The sequence below is a fragment of the Tupaia chinensis genome, unplaced genomic scaffold, assembly GCF_000334495.1.
Source record: "Tupaia chinensis unplaced genomic scaffold, TupChi_1.0 Scaffold138757_1, whole genome shotgun sequence".
Lineage (NCBI taxonomy): Eukaryota > Metazoa > Chordata > Mammalia > Scandentia > Tupaiidae > Tupaia > Tupaia belangeri.
In genome coordinates this window covers 10,232-28,846 of record NW_006198649.1, presented here as the reverse complement: position 1 = coordinate 28,846, position 18,615 = coordinate 10,232, and the positions used below count along the sequence as shown (strand labels likewise).

At 36.8% G+C, this 18,615-nt stretch overlaps 1 protein-coding gene across 2 annotated transcripts in view; it reads left to right on the top strand.

Annotated features, from left to right (window-relative positions):
* Window positions 1-18,156, top strand: part of KYNU (kynureninase) — a 64,590-nt gene extending 46,434 nt beyond the window's left edge. Inside the window, exons 4-7 of one of the 2 annotated variants that reach the window (XM_006161673.3) lie at window positions 10,585-10,646; window positions 12,333-12,404; window positions 13,861-13,935; window positions 17,950-18,156. In XM_006161673.3, the coding sequence (XP_006161735.2) occupies window positions 10,585-10,646; window positions 12,333-12,404; window positions 13,861-13,935; window positions 17,950-18,141 (401 nt within the window). In that variant the 3' untranslated portion in view covers window positions 18,142-18,156. The remainder of the gene's footprint in view (window positions 1-10,584; window positions 10,647-12,332; window positions 12,405-13,860; window positions 13,936-17,949) is intronic. The other variant, XM_027765591.1, reaches the window with a different exon arrangement.
* Window positions 18,157-18,615: the final 459 nt, after the last annotated feature.

Sequence of the window (18,615 nt, the reverse complement as noted above, 5' to 3'; positions counted from 1 at the left end):
TTCTTTCAGGTCTTGTTTGTCTGAGAAGATTTTAATCTTTTTTCCCATATGAAGGATAATCTTGCAGGATACAATAGTCTTGGTTGAAATTGTTTCTCTCTTAGACTTTCAATACATCTTACCATTCTTTCCTTGATTGCATTGTTTCCATTGAGAGGTCTGGTGTTAGCTTGATGGGATGACCTTTGTACATCACTTCTCATTTCTCTCTTGCCAGTTTTAGTATCATGTCTTTATCTGTGGTCTTGGATAGTCTGGCTAAGATGTGCCTTGGAGAAGATCTTCTGGGGTTGATTCTAATTGGGGTCCTTTTTATTTCTTGGGTCTTGATGCTAGAGTGACTCTCTAGACTCGGGAAATTTTCTTCCAGGATTTGATGGAATTGATTTTCCATGCCGTTATTAGTTTCTTCACCATCTGGGATGCCAATTATTCTGATATTTGGGCATATTATGGAATCTTCTATTTCTTGTATATTATCCTCCTGTTTTTTTGTTATTTTCTCTATCTTTTTGGTAGTTCTTTCTGGGTCAGAGGTTTTATCTTCTATATCGGAGATTCGATCTTCAGCATGGTCTAATCGACTTTTAATACTTTCAAGGGAGTTTTTGATTTCCTCTATTCCAGACTTTATCTCTAATAGCTCCATCTGGTTCTTTCTCAGAGTGTCCATTTCTTCTTTCATATCTTAGAATGACTTCCTCATCTCCTGTAGTTCGTTATCTCTTTTCTGTTCCAACTTGAAGAATTTGTTCACCATAAATGTTCGAAATTCTTTGTCTGACATTTTGGTAACATCGTCCATTAGCACGAAAGATGGAGGGGAGTTGCCCTGTACCTTTGATGGAGATATATTTCCTTGTTTATTCATACCTGAGGCTCTTCTACTTCTAGCCATTGGAAGATGTACTAATTTTAAGTACCTGTTAGGCAAATGTTTCACTGGCTAGGAGTGTGTTTCCCTTTTGTTGTGAATTGATGCCTGCCGAAGTCTCTGTTCTGTTGTTTTTAGTAATGTGATCTCAAAAAAAATTCTATATTCAGGAGTCTGTAGAGCCCTATCTCCTTTTTCACAGTTGGTTCTGTAGAAGGGAGGAACCCCTGGAACTTTTTATGACTGGAAAATTTCAGATCTCTGATTCTAGACCTCTGGCAAGATAGAAGAAGAAGAGAAAATAATATAAGGAAAAAGAAAGGAGGAGAGAAGGGAATAAAGAAAAAGTTGTGTGCTGCGCGTTAGCACCGCTGGTTAGCGCATTAGCATCTCCCGCAGTGTGTTAGCATGTTAGTGTTGCCCCAGCACGTTAGCGTCGCCTTAGCATTGCCTTAGAGCTGAGTTAGTGTCGCGTTAGCGCCTTAGTGCGGTGTGCTGCCCCTTAGCGTTGCATTAGCATTAGCGCCATGTTAGCGTGGCCTGCTGTGCCTTTGCGATACAAGTTAGCGTCACATTAGCGCCTTAGCAGGGTGTGCTGCGGGTTAGCATTGCGTTAGCGCTTTAGTGCATTAGATGTGCCAGATGGCTTCAGATGTACCAGGCTGCTGGCTGCTACAGCCAAAGGGGTAGCCTGTGGGTCTGGGTGGATCCTGGACTGGGGGGTCTGGATGGGAGGCGGTTGGGGCAGTTTTGCCCCGCCTCTGTCACTTGCTGGCCAGATGCCTTCAGATGTACCAGGCTGCTGGCTGCTACAGCCAAAGGGGTAGCCTGTGGGTCTGGGTGGATCCTGGACTGGGGGGTCTGGATGGGAGGCGGTTGGGGCAGTTTTGCCCCGCCTCTGTCACTTGCTGGCCAGATGCCTTCAGATGTACCAGGCTGTGGGCTGCCACAGCCAAAGGGGCAGTCTGCCCATGGGTCTGGGTGGATCCTGGACTGGGAGTCTGGATGGGAGTCAGTGGGGGCAGTTTTGCCCCCTTGCTGGCCAGGTGCCCTCCAAGTCAGTCTTATTTTATAAGACTTGAGTCATGAACTTCTACAAGAAACCCCAGGGAGAATGTATACTATACTGATGCTTGGGTCTAGAACCCTGGCCCAGAGTCTTTGCCAGCCAGGTCCAATAAAGGCCAAAACCAAGCATCCTCTGCAACTCAAGAACCCAGAGCACTTGATCTAGCTGTAAGGATTATCTACAGGGGTCCAGTTTTTTATGGAAGAAACTCACACTTGAACAATCCTGGATTGCATTTAAAGGTGTGTTTTATTAGTTGTTCATATTTGAAAAGCTAATTGTATTCATTCAAATGTCTAACAAAACATTAAAACAAAAGACTTTTAAAAAATCCTGAAATAATTGACCCAAAAATATGTTGTCCTAAACTGTAGACTATTTTTTTTCTGTTTATTAGGCTTGCTCTTAGAACATAAACTACATTCTCTTCCTGCTATTTTGTGTTTAATATTTATCTTCTAAAGAGGAGTTCAGATATTTATATTCAGACTAGGGAAGTGGTAAGGTGATATTATTTAGTGAGATTTATTTATGAAGCTAATCAATCCCACAAAATCATTTTCTGTGACCATTTTAAAGTTTACAGCTCTGTTCCAATTTATTAAATGTGCAAATGTTTTCTTGCCCAGTAAATACATGTATATATAATACATAAAGAGCACTGAAATTTCAAGCTAGCCACATTTCATTATCATTAGCAGGGAAAAATAAAAAAAAAAAGAAAGACTATTCAGTATTTGAACACTATTATAACAGGACTGAACTTATTTTAAAAATTTTTAAAGAAAATCTATTAATCCTAGCTTTCAGGGGGTTTTGACTGTCTTTTAAATACCATGTAGGGACCAGCAGTTGGTGTAATGGCTATGTTGCTGGACTCCCTTGTAGTCAATTGCAGTTCGAGTCCTAGACCTGGTGGCCTAAACTCACTCCGGGCGCGTGTGCATGCATGCCCAAGATCCTGAGAGGAGAATGGATGAGAAGGGATGGCGGCATGGCCATCCCTCGTGGGGGGTGATTTCTTGCTTCCTCTATGTCTCTCTTTGTCTTTCTGGTGAGCACACACACCTTATAGGAAAAAACAAAAAGAAAAAAAGAGAAAAGAATAAATACCATGTAAAGTAATAGAATACGTATTCTAGGTTTATGATTTAAATCACATCTACTTTCAAAGAAGGTCTGAGGGTTTCTGTATTATATGTAGGAAAGATAAAAAAAAAATGCCAATGGACTACAATATTTCCAACACCCGTGACCAATTCTTTGGCACCAAAACTGTTGTCCAACATTTCAGTTCATCTTTATTCTGCCATTAATGTTTGGAGCTAGTGCATAAGCCATAGTTTCAGAGTTCAGCCCCACTAGACTACCCCCACTTGAAACTCCAGTCACACATCCCAGAATCAACCAGAGCTAAATCAGAGATCTCTACAACCCCCTCCTCAAGTTTAATAAGTTTCTAGAACAGCTAACAAAACTCAGAAAAAGACTTTAACTATGTTAAGAGCCCAGTTCAGGAAGACCCAGTGGAAGAGATGACTAGGTCCAGGTAATGGAGAAGGGGCAAGCAGGCACAGAGACCTACGCCTTCTCTAGGCTTCCACCCTCACAGCACTTAGACACGGTCATCACCTCGGAGACATGCTGCATCTCATTGTTCAGGTCTGTCTGAAACTCATTTTCCAGATTCTCTTCTTTCCCTGGAGGGAAGGAGTCGAGGCTGAAAGTTCCAAGTCTAGTCTAATCACTCTTGGTCTTCCTAGTGACCAGCCCCATCTTGAGATTCTCTTGGAGTTTCACTCTAAGTAATCTGATCAGCATAAACTACAGGACCTTGTATGAATAATACAAGGCACTTTATAACAAACAAACAAAAAAATCCTTGGGTTTCAGAAACTCTGTATTAGTAACTGCAAATAAAGAAATGCATTTTTTTTTTTTATCATGTTGCACTTGTGGGACAAACTTCGGGTCCAGGACTTGAATTGTGGTCGGTCATGTGGGAGTCCAGCATCTTTAATTAACATGCCACCTGCTGGCCCCTTTTAGTATTCTTTATTTTTGTCTTTGAATGCTATATTAATTAATTTAGAGATATTTGGTCTCAAAATATAATTTAGGTTATAAAAAATAGTATTAATCATTGTTTCATGAGACAAGCAAAGTTGGTTATGGAAAGACCAAATAAAGAAAATTTATATAACTTCTCAGTCTCAACCTTACATGACAAATTCACTGCCACATTTCATTTGAAATATATTTAGTGAATAAAAGTAATCTTTAGTTTAATGATTATTTTGTTTTGTATTTATTTTGGCCTCTATAATACAGAATTTATCATGAGTTGATACTTCCACTATGTTTTCATTGACTAATGCAATACGAATTTACAATGCCTGCAAAAGTAAATCATAAGTAATTTTAAAAAAATAATTATTTATTTTATTTTACTTAACCAGAAAGAGAAAGGGAGGGAGAGAGAGAAAAAGAGAGAGAGAGTGAGAAAGCAAACCATTAGGTCCAGGACTTGAACCATAGTCAGTCATGTAGGAGTCCAGCACCTTAACTATCATACCACCTGCTAACACTCATAAGCAATGTTTAAAAGCTTGATGTCTCTCTCTCTCTCTATATATATATATACACACACACACACACACACACACACACATACAAATGCATATACGTATGTGTGTATGTATGTATTTACAATTTAAGATATATCTATATATCGCAAATATTTTTATTTTAAAAATTTTATATATTAGAGAAATGGTCCTAAGCTAAATTGGAAAAAAAAATATGAATTTACTGTGTTTCTTTTAAAAGGCATAGATTATTTTCAAAGTGACTTACGTATGTGTGCTCATTTTGTTTGTTGCAAAGCCTATGCATGCCCCCTTTTTCCCTTAGTTGTTAGGAAGTTCTGAGAAAAATGTGGTCAAGTTTGAAGAAATAAAAATATTTAATAGAACCTAATTTTTTTCCCTCTGCAACATATTATATGCTATTGCTCATTTTTAAAAATATAATCCTTCCTCACAATGTAATATGAAAACGTTCTTTGGAAGTAGATGTTATTTAAATAATAAAATAAGTATAATTGCATGTAACTACAATAAAAATATAGCAAAAGTCAAATTTATTTGTCCTGCTTGGTAGGCTGTCTAAATATGTCATGAGCAAACAAACTATATATTTTGGTTCATAATTGAATCTTCCAGTTTCATTTTTCTTTTTTTGAAGAGGTTTTTATTATAGGGTGCATGTGCTCTCCAGACAGACAGAGAGAGACAAAGAGACAGAAAGCGAGAAATCACCCCCCAGGGGGGGTGGCCACGCCATAATCCCTTCTCCTCCATTCTCCTCTCAGGATCTTGGGCACGCACGCACATGCACCTGGTGTGAGTTTTAAGCCATCGGGTCCGGGACGTGAACCACAGTCAACTACATGGGAGTCCAGCGACATAGCCATTATGCTAACTGCTGGTCCCTAATCTTCCAGTTTCTTAAAACCACAGCCTTGCACCAGTCCTTGGCCTGGCAGTTAAGGCAGCTGGATTTCACATGGCCAACTATGTGGTTGGACTTCCAGACCCAGTGACTTAAAAGCCATGCTGGCATGTGTGCATGTGTGCCCAAATCCCCACAGGAGGGAGAAATGGAGGAAAAGGGACTAGGGTATTACCATGCTGCTTTCTTATGTTCCCTCTCTTCTTCCCTCTCACTTGTTCTGTCTCTCTCTGATGAACTCCTTTGCCCTTTGGCAGACTAAAAAAATGTAAAACCAAATGAACTATAAAACATAGCCTTCATTTCACCACAAAAATGATCAAAAGGAGTAACAGGAGGATAAAAAGTTATCATGACTACAAATGGATAGCATGGGTAGAGAAAAGAGACTAGGACAACCGTGTTTATTAATAGACATAGAGAGAAATTTCAATTTCAGATGAGAAGAAAAACTATTAATAAAACATTTTATATAGAGCCAACAATTCTGCAAAACATGGAATAGCTTTCCCTTGTAATTAATGTCAAATTATCAAGATGCTAGAAATAGAATTACTGAAGAATATTAGTAGTAGTATTATTAAGCCTACTTCTCTCCCTGGGCACATTAAAACTCGCAAAGGGCTAGATACATGCATTTAGACTTATAAAATGTTCTAATGTGAGCATAAACTTGCTTTATGAAACTCGAGGTTGACTCTCAGAGAAGCAATAATTCTTAGGTGCTCTCACGTAACAATTAAAGACCACTACCCATCTTGGAGGCCATGGACATTTGCTACTTACAAAATAGAGTATAAATTCTTAGACTTAGTCGTATTACAAACATGACATCCAAATCCATAATAACATTTGCTTGTGCTTAATAACATATACAGACCATGGTATAATACTTACAAGATCCAGCGAACTTTCTCTTTCAAATGGTAAGCAGTTAGTTGCTTGGTCACCCTCACTTTACAGAGTTGAAGATATATTAGAATTAGAAACGGGAAAGTTGGTTATAAGCCTGAGCATCCTATATTTAATTTACAGGGAGTATGTTGTGTGAATGATGCTTCTAAAATTAATCCTGCACAAAGATGATGATCTTTATTTTCTTTTCCTTAGAGACGGGGTAAATTAGTTCACCTCTTGTAATATTACTTTCCTCATTGATAAAATGAAGAAAATCAAAGTAGATACCTCATGGGGCTGCTGAAAAGATGGTGGGAGATAATAAATGTCATGTATTCAGAAGAGCTGGCACCTAATAAGGAAGAGCTTAGTAAACATGGGCTTGCCAGGCTTTGATATCAAAAGGCAGTGCTTGCATTCAGCTAAGCTTTACCATCTGGTAAACCAAAAGTGATGTTCAATAAATAAATAAACATGCAATAAACAAGCAGGAAAGTACTCTTCAAATGAGAGCCGTGGCTAACCTCCATTGCAGATAAAGTGACTCAAATCTTCACATGTCTCGCAGGGAGTCGTAGATGATCTTCTAATGTAAAGATCCCTTCAAATCCTGGTAACTTTCCTAGAAGCTTTTAAATGTTTTTGCGCTCAAGTACTTGTAGTTCTTTATATTTCCACATAAGCTCAAAGAAGGCTCTTAGAAATAAAGAAAAAGAACAAAGGAAAGCTACTTGAAAGAATTTCAGTTTTTGAAGAAAAGATTCTTTTCTTTTAGAATGCTGATGATACTGAAATATCGTAGAAGAACAATTAGTTTCAGAAATACTATCTGAATCAAAAGAAATAGGTTAATTAGGCAAATTTTCTTTTGAAAATACACTAAAATGATACTTTTGTCTGAAAGGATTTTTTTTTGGACACAGCCTCCCTACCTTGTGTCTCTCCTGCCTCAATTTCTCTTGTCACTGGGACTACAGGCATGTACCACTAAGCCCAGCTTTTGAAAATACACTGAAATTAGTTTTGGTTTGTGGCTCTTTGGTATTAAGAAAGCTTGGTTCTTCAGTGACTTTAGGTTGTATTTTAAATAAATATTTGATTAATGTTTTGAAACTGTAATATTAGCATCACCTCCAGTAAACAAGTGGTCTTCAAAGTATTCCTGGAAAATGCCTTTTATGAAATAGCTATGAATAAATTTTGAACTTTTTATTTTTTACACCAAAAAAGACTTGTATTTTTATTCCAATTTTACATGAACTTTCTGAGTTCTCCTTGTATATGTCTGCACATGTAAGCATGGTAAATAGAATGGCCCTGTCTTTGGACAAAGTTTAATAGCAGAGAAGGATAGCATTTTGTGAAGTGCTCCTTTAAATTTAAAGGATTGATCATTTTTCTGTTTGATTTACTCAGATCAGTAAGGGTTATTAATAACTATTGGTCCACTGTGAGCATACTATTGAAACTGAGCTGAGGAAAGCTCAATGCCAAGTGTGAGTATAGATTACTTCAGTCCAATACACCTGGGGATGGATGTATATAGGATCATCAAATTCTCATGCCAGGGGACCAGCAGTTAGTGTAATGGCTATGTCACTGGACTCCCATGTAGTCAACCGTAGTTTGCGTCCCAGATCCAGTGGCTTAAAACTCACACCAGGCGCATGTGCGTGCGTGCCCAAGATCCCGAGAGGAGAATGGAGGAGAAGGGATAGTGGCGTGGCCATCCCCCTTGGGGGGTGATTTCTCGCTTTCTGTCTCTCTGTCTCTCTCTGTCTGTTTGGTGAGCGCATGCACCCTATAGCAAAAACCTCTCCAAAAAGAAAAAAAGAAAACAAAAGAAAATTCTCATGCCAGGGCCTAGTTCATGAACCTCTCCAAAAAGAAAAAAAGAAAATAAAATTCTCATGCCAGGGCCTAGTTCATAGCAGTGGTTAAAGTGACTGGATCCCACATGGCCAATTAGAGTCACAGATGGGGTTTGAAAAACACGCCAGGGGTATATGCATGTATGCCCAAAATCCTGAAAGGGAGGAGAGATGGAGAAGGGATTACAACATGACAATTCCCCATGAGGGATGTTTGTCTCTGTCTCTCTCTGGTGAGTGCAGGCACCCTCTGACAAAATTGAAATGACAAATTTCCATGCCAGAAACATTTTAGATGATCCCAAATAAACACTGTACTGTTTGTAAAATCAAAATTTCCCAAGAATCTCTAATCACTTTAATCCAAATGTAATGTTTGAGCAAACGGAATGTACGAGCCTCTATAGCGTATCTCCTCACTTACTGTTTCTTCCATTTTGTTTGCATTTTGTGATTACATTTTGTTGTAACTACCATGTTTTCTTCTTTCATTTTCTTCTTCTCACTCTATTTTTTTTTTTTTTGAGAGAGAGATTTTTGCTATAGGGCAAGTGAGCTTGCCAAGAGACAGAAAGCGAGAAATCACCCCCCAGGGGGGATGGTCACGCCGCAATCCCTTCTCCTCCATTCTCCTCTCGGGATCTTGGGCACGCACGCACACGCGCCTGGCGTGAGTTTTAAGCCACCGGGTCCGGGACACGAACCGCGGTCGACTATGTGGGAGTCCAGCGACATAGCCATTACACTAACTGCTGGTTCCCAACTACCATGTTTTCTTCTTTCATTTTCTTCTTCTCACTCTATTTTTTTTTTTTTTGAGAGAGAGATTTTTGCTATAGGGCAAGTGAGCTTGCCAGAAAGATAGAAAGACAAGAAAGTGAGAAATCCTCCCTGCAGGGGAATGGCCATCTCACAATCCCTTCTCCATTCTCCTCCTGGGATCTTGAACAAATATATACGGATGTCTGGAGACTCACTCTATTCTTTTCATTGTTTCTCTGAAGCCAGCAGACGGCATGGAGGTTAAGGCAGCTGAATTTCTGAAACCCACATGGCCAAATGAGTTGTTCCAGTCCTGGACTTGGAATCTGGAAAATCACGCTGAGCATGTGTACACGGGTGCCCAAAGCTTTGAGATAAGAATGGAGGAGAAAGGACTATGACATGACCATCCTCCTGAGGAGGGGTTATCTCTCACTCTCCCCCCTTTCTCTTTCTCTCTCTCACAGGTTCACACATGCTATCGCTAACAACAACAAAAGGATAAATAAATAAACAAATGCTTCTCTGTCTACTAGTTCTTCTCTTTCTTTATCTTACTTTTCTTTCTTCTCCTCCTTTCACTCTCCGTGCCAATTTTTATAAATTGTTTTCAGAAAAAAATACATATAAGTAACTAACAGGAAGTCAAGGATAAGATCAGGTTAGAAATTTTAGACACTGTTTTGTGTAGAAATAACAAAAACAATGTACACCATAATGAAGAAAAACAAATATAAGAAAGTTGGCATCGATCAAGGATTTTTAAAAAGTTAATTTATTCTTCTACATTTTAAAATTGACAATCACTGTACATACTGACAGTGTACAAGATGAGCTTATCATATTATATCTAATATATCTGGAAGGAATTTTAGTGCTAAGAATGTAGAATGAGTTCTTAAGTAACCAACATAGTCTCTGTCTCTGGGTGTTTATGGTGTCAAACACTTGATTGTAAAAATTGGCCATATTGTAATCATGCGGTAAATATTTTAATTTTCCGTATTTTCTTGCCAGCGATGTACACCTATATTTTCTTTTCTCTCAGCATGTATGAATACACCCCAGAGCTATTTAGGTTATTGTATTTTGCTGTGTAGCTTTTTGTCTTGTAAACTGTTATTTATCTCACTATAATAGTGAATTATGTCTGGTAAACTCCTTCTTTTACAAAGAGTGAATTTTAATTTGATGTTACGAACAAACCGCTTTAAAAACGTGATTGTCCTAAATATTTTTTTAGATTCCTTTTGAAGACACATTTGCCACAAAAATGTACTCCCTGGGAATTTGGCAAACAAGCTGATAACGAGATAAGTCATTTGTAGTTCACAGGGAAAGTATCATTATTTCATTGTTTTTATTTACTATATCAGAAAAGAAATACAATTTTTAGTTATCTATGTGCATGTGAGTCCAGATATCACTTGATAAAATGAGTCAAGTGGGAGAACCTCCATTTCTTTGTGATGACACATGAAATTTGCTGTTTTCTCTAAAAACATTAAGAATGATGGAGTGAAGCCAGCCTATTTTGTTTTTCTCAGTATCTTCGGAACTAATAGAAAAATCTAAATTATGATATGTTTATTTTGCAGGAGCCAATGAGAAAGAAATAGCCCTAATGAATGCATTGACTGTTAATTTACATCTCCTACTGGTAAATATTCTTTCCCACCAATGTTTAGAATGCATACATTTACAGAATCTGATGTTTTTCCTATCCTTAATTTATGAGCATCTGGTGTTGGCTTATTTAAAAGCAGGTTGCGAGGTTATTTTCATTTTTACCAGGAAATGCTGGACTATGATATGATGCTTTTTTCATGATCATGGATGAGTTGACTCTTGCAAAGAGCTTTAGAATAATAAACAGTTCTTATCTCAGAACGTAAGGAATAACAGTCACATTGGGTGAAAAGGAAAGCTGCTTGCAAGCAGACACAACAATGAGGTACAAATGCCGGCCAAGCATTGAGCTTTGCAGAAAGACAATGTTTCAACATGCTGAACTTTATAAGAGTGTGATTATGGATCAGCATGCTCTTATAAATTAATTCTGGGGGTGTAGGTTTAAAAAGGCTTGGAGAATATTATTAAATTGGAGAATAGGGAACTAGTGCCTTATGTATGTTACCATGGTTAAAGTAATTCTTATATTTTAAATACTCAGTGGATAGTTTTACCTTAAAGTGTCAAATTTTCAATTTGGGATATAATATCTATGATAATTAGTTGATGCTTTGAAAAAATGTTGATGAAATTTTAAAAATATATCTTGAGAACATGCCCGTAAGTTCAAACATCTTAGATTTGACTCTCAGTTAAGTTAATTTAACTTATTTGACATTGGAAAAGGCTTTTGGCATATCTAAATCTTAATATTCTACTTTGTTAAAAAAAATAAAAGGTAATATTGCTTACCACATAGACCTGTGTAACTGTTAAATATGACAATATGTGGTCAACACCCAGTTAACGGCAGTTATCAACAGCATTGTTATTCTTATAAGTCTTGTTTTCAGGAATGGTGTGAAGAGATGAAAGGGCCATTAAACAGTGAGCTAATTCTTTTTCTTTTTCTTTCTTTCTTTCTTTTTTTTTTTTTTTTACGGTTTTTGTCATAGGGTGCGTGCACTTGCCAGAGAGACACAGACAGTGAGAGAGAAAGTGAGTAATCAACTCCCAGGGTGGATGGCCACTCCACAATTCCTTCTCCATTCTCCTACTGGGATTTTGAACATGCATGCCCACATGGCTAGCGTGATTTTCAAGCTGCCAGGTCCTAGACTTGAATCAGGGAAGGCCATGTGGGTGATCTAGCCGCTCAAGAACTGCAACTCACTTATTTTTGTTGGTGTCTCTATGAAAAGCAAATGTTTCATGTTCGAGCTGAGGGACTTTTAGTTAGGCCTAAAATAAAATCTCATAAAATAATAAAACAGTGGAAATGTGTAATGGAAACGAAATTGGCAGTGTGAGGTAAGTCAATATAAATAAAACACACATAGAATGTGCTCGTTCAATCCCATCCTAGAGAAATTACTATTTGATGTTCTGGGAAGATAATTTTTCAATTAATATTTAAGTAAAGTGTGAGAATTTGTTTTTATTTGATTCACATTTCCCACAAGTTTGCTTTGCATTGATAAACATAAGTAAATATTTCCTTCCTGTCTATTATTCATTGATTGATTGAAAAGGTACCACTGACAGACATTTTAGATGTTTAATTAATTAATATCCTTAAGGAATTGGAGATTATAAAATGGAAGTATGGCATAAAATGAACAAATGTATAAATCATGTTGTATTAATGCTTTCTCAATAATCCATTTCATTGCAGTTATCATTTTTTAAACCTACACCAAAACGATATAAAATTCTTCTAGAAGCCAAAGCCTTCCCTTCTGATCATGTAAGGATTTCTTCAAATTATATTTATGTTCTTTCCATTCTTCCTGGAGGAGCAAATCATTTGCCTGACTTGAATGTTTATTCACTAGTCTTTTCCAAGTAACCTTACAATAAAAAGATCTGTCAAGTACTTTTGACTTAGGCTTTTTTTTATAGATTGTAGCTTTATTTCTTTTGTTCAAGTAAAACATGTGCTAAGGGAGGAAAAGATTGAATAGGAACATTGATTTATTACTCTTTTTAAAGAAATTGAGCAAACTGCTAGTCTAAATCAAGTGCAGTTATAAATGTTTTATTAATTCTTGTTGCTGGTTTAGTTTATGAAACCAAGTCAATACAAACCCCAGTGCTTAACCCTTTAGCCACACGGAACAGGATTATAAACTTTTATTTGTCCTTCTGTTTTCATAGCACACTACTTATTGGTGCTTTATCAGAGAAAAATAATTACTTATTGAAGAATAAAATTATTTCCTGTGGCTCACTGAAACAATCATGCTACTTTTTCAGCAATTCAGTTGGTAAGAAATTCTTTTCATGGGACCAGCAGATGGCATGACTACATTGCTGGACTCTCTTTGAGTCAACCAAGGCTTAAGTCCCAGACCCAACAGCTTAAACTCACACAGGGTGCATGTCGTGCGTGCCTAGTCTCAGGATGAGAATGGAGAAGGGACTGTGGCATGGCCATAACTCCTAGGGGGGTGATGTTTTGCTTTCTGTCTCTCTGGCGAGCACACACGCCTTATGACAAAAATCTCTCTCAAAAAAGAGAAGAAAGAAATTTTTTCCAGATACAAACAGATGAACGTATATACCACATAGTTCAATTTTAGTGATAGAGAAACTTGATTTCTTCATTATATTGTTGTTAATAAATATTCTAGCTCACTTCTTACAGTTTTAGAGCATGTAATTAAGTCAAAATTAACAGTCATTACTTTTTAAGTAAAGGGACCAAACTGTAATAAAATGAAAAGCAATTTAGGATATTTGTAATTCTTTGTTGTACCTATCTTACATTCTTAATATACTTTTTAATGTCCTTTCCTTTCACTAAGTTACCTTTTCTCAGGTAATCTATTTCTATATATATATATATATTGAGTTCAAGCATAGTAGTCTGTACAACTTATTTTGTAAATTCTGGTTTTGATTTACATTAGGTGATTTAATATTTCATTCTAAAACTGTCTTGTTACTTCCTAAAGTCTAAACTCCCTATGTTTCATTCATCTTAATATATAGTATTTCAAAGAATGTTCAGATTCCTGCATATAAATTGTGTTAAGTTATTCTTTGATGTATTCTGCTTGGTCACTTTTAACCTTGACTTGAGATTTAATATAGTATGATGATTTTTATTGTTATTGGATTATTGGTTTTCACAGTTGTTAATTCAGTGTATTTCTGTGCTTTGGGCTTGATTTAATAAATAAACTGCATCTCTTTTCCAGTATGCTATTGAGTCACAGCTTCAACTTCATGGACTTAATGTTGAGAAAAGTATGCGGATGATAAAGCCAAGAGAGGTATATGAGAAATAAATAATTATTTATTATGCTTCTGTTTAGAATTTAGTTTTCCTTTATTTTTCTCAAAAGTTTATTATCTTTACTACTTTAATGGTTCTTTCAAGAAAGTATAAAAAGATCTGTAGTTCTGCAACTGTTAGATCATTTCGTTTAAAGCAGAAAATATTTATTTTCATGTTCCAAGTGCTAGTCATTTGGCAAACAAACTATTTTGGGAAGAGCATAGAAAATTGGGTGTATCATTTTCAATATCAAATGTTATTGCGGATGGATGCCAAAGACCAATGATATCTGTGGAAATTAAATGATGGCTATCTTTCCTTCTTAATCTAAGCATTGAACATTTTCCTCACACAAGGTTGGAGAAAGGGATGTACTCTAGTGACAGGAGTGTGGACCTCATAGCCTGGCTAATACACTGCAGTGAAATCCCGCAGTCTCCAGTTTCCTCAGCATCTTACTTTCTCTGTTTCCTTTATATTTCAACAGGTAGCAGGATATACCTAGTCAGGATTCAGCACAGGGTCAAAACGAGCAAGATTTAAAACAGTACACTTTTCATTTGTAGACATATAAGACTAAGTTGAATAGATTTTGACATATAAACCCTGCAGCTTGTGTAATTTGGGACTAGCAGAATGTTATGGACTAAGTTTTAGGTTTCATATATGATGCTTCCAGGCTTTTAAGTTAATATTTGAGCAACTGCTTTTTCAACCCGGTATTACATTGAAGGAATTAAAGGCCTTCTCTATTTACTTGTATTTGCCAACATACAATAAATCAATGAAATAAAAATTTCTTCCACCTGTGAGTAGATATCACTTACATATGTCATTGTCATACATAAACTGCTAATTTTTAGTATATAAGTATAACCATTAATAATCACCAGTTTTAACATTGTAAGTGCCCAGTGTTGTGTAGCTCATGAGTTAATCAAAATTTGGGGGTCATTTTTTACTAGACTAGACTAGATCAAGTCAGCATGAGAAATTGCCATATCTTGTATTACTGAGAAGTATATCATTTGGTTAATAAGTATTCTTTAAAGAAATAAATGAAATATTAGTTTATATAACACCTTCCTTACCCTTTTAAAAATGTTATGGTAGGCAAACTTTTGTAGATTCTTTTAAAAATAAACTGTTTGGAGCCAGCAGGTCATGTGGTGGTTAAAGCATGGGAATTCCACATGGCTGACCACAACTTGAGTCCCAAACCTGGTGACCTGGAAGCTTGCTTTCTCACTTTTCTTTTCTCTCTCTCTCTGTCTCTGGTGAGTGCATGTGCCATATAGCAAATTAAATAATAGTAATAACAATAAATAAAATTAAATGAATAATTCTTTAAAAATGAATAAAGCATTTTAGATTGCCACGTATTAATTATGCTTAGAATTTTTCTTACAATTACGAAAATTATATATATATACATATATAGCACACTTAATAATTTAAAAACTTTAATACAATATGCTTTTATAGATGCCTATTTTAAAATTTAATTTCTTCTTCTTATCTTTTTTTCTTTAACTTGCTATAGGACATGTGCATTCACCAGAGGGTGTGGAGGAGAGAGAAAAAGCCACCAAGACTGGGGCTCAAACTGCAGTCAGTCATGTGGGAGTCCAGCACCTTAACCACCATGCCACTTGATGGCCCCAATGTTTTAAACAAATTCCAGTCTTCTTTTAGTAAAAAGTGTTACTATATATACACACACAAACCCTAGTAGAGTATAGCAATTTGCAAACAGAAAGAATTATGAAAAACACACTGATGATAACTATAAATATCTTAATGATCTTCTTACAAATAGTAATGCAATTAATGATGCATTGATCTCAAAAACATGTCTGACTTAGCACTAAATAAAATTAATAAAGATTTTATCAGTAGATTAGAATTGCTAGGATACACATAGATACTTTTTACTTTACTAATTTCTTTCAGCTTAAGTTATTCGCAAGATAGAATCTAAATTTGTTCAAAGTTTTCACAATGTAATCAGTTGTATGGGGAGATATGGGGGAACCTCACTGACAGTCAATTTTATTGTTATTTTATTCATATTTGGTACATTTTTTGGGAGTATCTTCATTTTTAATTGATTAGTTTTGAGGAGATTGTAACTTTTATTTTTTAGATGTTTTTGCCAAGAGGTTGTGCACTTGCTGGAGAAAGAGACAGAGACAGTGAGAGAGAAAGTGAAAAATCACCCCCTCAGAGGATGGCCAGGCTGCAATCCTTTCTCTTTCATTCTCCTCCTAGAATCTTGAGGCATGCGTACACGCACACCCGGCATGGTTTCAAGCCACTTGGTCCGTTGTAACTTTTATTTTTTAGATGTTTTTGCCCATAGGTTGTGCACTTGCTGGAGAAAGAGACAGAGACAGTGAGAGAGAAAGTGAAAAATCACCCCCTCAGAGGATGGCCAGGCTGCAATCCTTTCTCTTTCATTCTCCTCCTAGAATCTTGAGGCATGCGTACACGCACACCCGGCATGGTTTCAAGCCACTTGGTCCGGGATTCAACCGCAATTGGTCATGTAGGAGCCCAGTGATGTAACCACTATGCCATCTGCTCGACCCGAGGAGATTGTACACTCAAAATAAAAGAAGATTTTTGCTAAGAATATTCAGATGGGAGCCAAGAGGTGATTAAGATGCTGGTTTCCCACATGGTCATTCATGATTTGAGACTTGGACCCAGCAATTTGAAAATCACACCAGGTGCATATGTAAGCATGCTCAAATTCCCAAGATGGGAACAGAGGAGAAGGGATTGCCACATGGCCATCCCCTTTTGGGGATAATTTCTCACATTTTCTCTGTTCTCTTTGGCAAGTGCATGTGTCCTATGGCAAAAACTAAAAAGAAAAAATCTATAAACCTATATAAAACCTATATATCAAGATGAAATATATGGGTTATTTGAGGGGATGGGAAGGAATCATAACATTCGATTTATAAGTTAAATACTAATTTCCAACAAATTTGTCTTGCTATCTATTTCATATACCTCACACTTTGTGATCTTTTTTGGCTGCGAATAAGGAAAAAAATAATATATAGGTGTGCAATTAGTAAAAATTAATTGAAAAACTGGAGGATTAACCAAACAATTAGGCTATTGCAGACTTTCACTTTAAAAACCTTTAATACAAGTTTTTATTTATGTATGTATGTATGTATGTATGTATGTATTTATTTATTTATAGGTTTTTGCCATAGAGTAAGAGACAGGGAGAGAGCTAAAGAAAAGGAAAGCGAGAAATCAACCCCCAGGGGGATGGCTACCCTATCTTTTCTCCTCCATTCTCCTTTTGAGATTTTGAGCATGTGAGCACACATGACCTGCATGAGTTTCAAGGTATCAAGTCTGGGACTTGAACCATGATTGGCCATGTGGATGTCCAGTTCCGTGCCACCTGCTGCTTCCCCATTTTTTTTTTAACAATTTTATTTTTCCGTAAATATTTTTCCCCCTGATTATTTTTTTTTTTTTTTTTTTTTTTTGGAGAGGTCTTCGCTATAGGGTGCGAGCACTTGCCAGACAGACAGAGACCTAGAGACAAAAAGCGAGAAATCACCCCCTGGGAGGATGGCCATGCCGCAATCGCTTCTCCTCCATTCTCCTCTTGGGATCTTGGGCACACACACACACGCGCCCGGCGTAAGTTTTAAGCCACTGGGTCCGGGATGCGAACCGTGGTCAACTACGTGGGAGTCCAGCGACATAGCCATTACGCTAACTGCTGGTTCCCATTATTTCTTAATAGAAAAAAAATACTCAAATGTTGCTCTTTGGCTAGATTTTTGAAGAATATTATTCCTCTAAAACTTTACCTTTATTTTCCTTATGATGGAGAAAGAGCTCATGATGAAATTTAGATTGATACACATGTTGATAAACATTCATGACATGTTTATGGTTATGGTTAATGATATGACATATGTTTAAGTTTATGGTCAATGATATGACATAACTTGTGCCTAACTTGACTTAGGGGGAAGAAATCTTAAGAACAGAGGATATCCTTGACGTAATTGAGAAGGAAGGAGAATCAATTGCAGTGATCATGTTCAGTGGGCTGAATTTTTATACTGGACAGCGCTTTAATATGCCTGCCATCACCAAAGCTGGACAAGCCAAGGTATGTGTGCCATTTCATCTTCACCTCCCTAAACACCACTGCTGAAGATGATTCTAGTGCTTCTTTATTTTTTTAAAGTTTATTTATTTCTTCCATGGGCAAGAGACACACAGAATAAGAGAGAGGGGCGAGAGAAAACAACAGAAAGACAGCACACTTAATAGGGTCTTGACACTGTGGTCTGCCCCCAACTTCAGCCAACTCCAGATCAGGGGTATACATATACTTCAGACACAAACCCAAAACCTTCCAGTGCAGATCAGCCTTGGAGAGTGTTGTCTATTCCCATCAAACCACTGTCTGGCCCTTGCTAAAGAATATAACTATAAATCAAGTGAAGTGCTTTTGTTTGTGTCTGTGTAAAATTATTTTAATATGTTAAGTATGAGTAACCCTTACATATAAAGAAAATCGGTATTCTTTTTGCATTAGGCATCTCTATTTAAATTACTTTTTGCTGCATCTGTGTTCTCACTGCCTTATTAGGAGCTGGTATTCCAGTGTTGGTCTCTAGTCAGC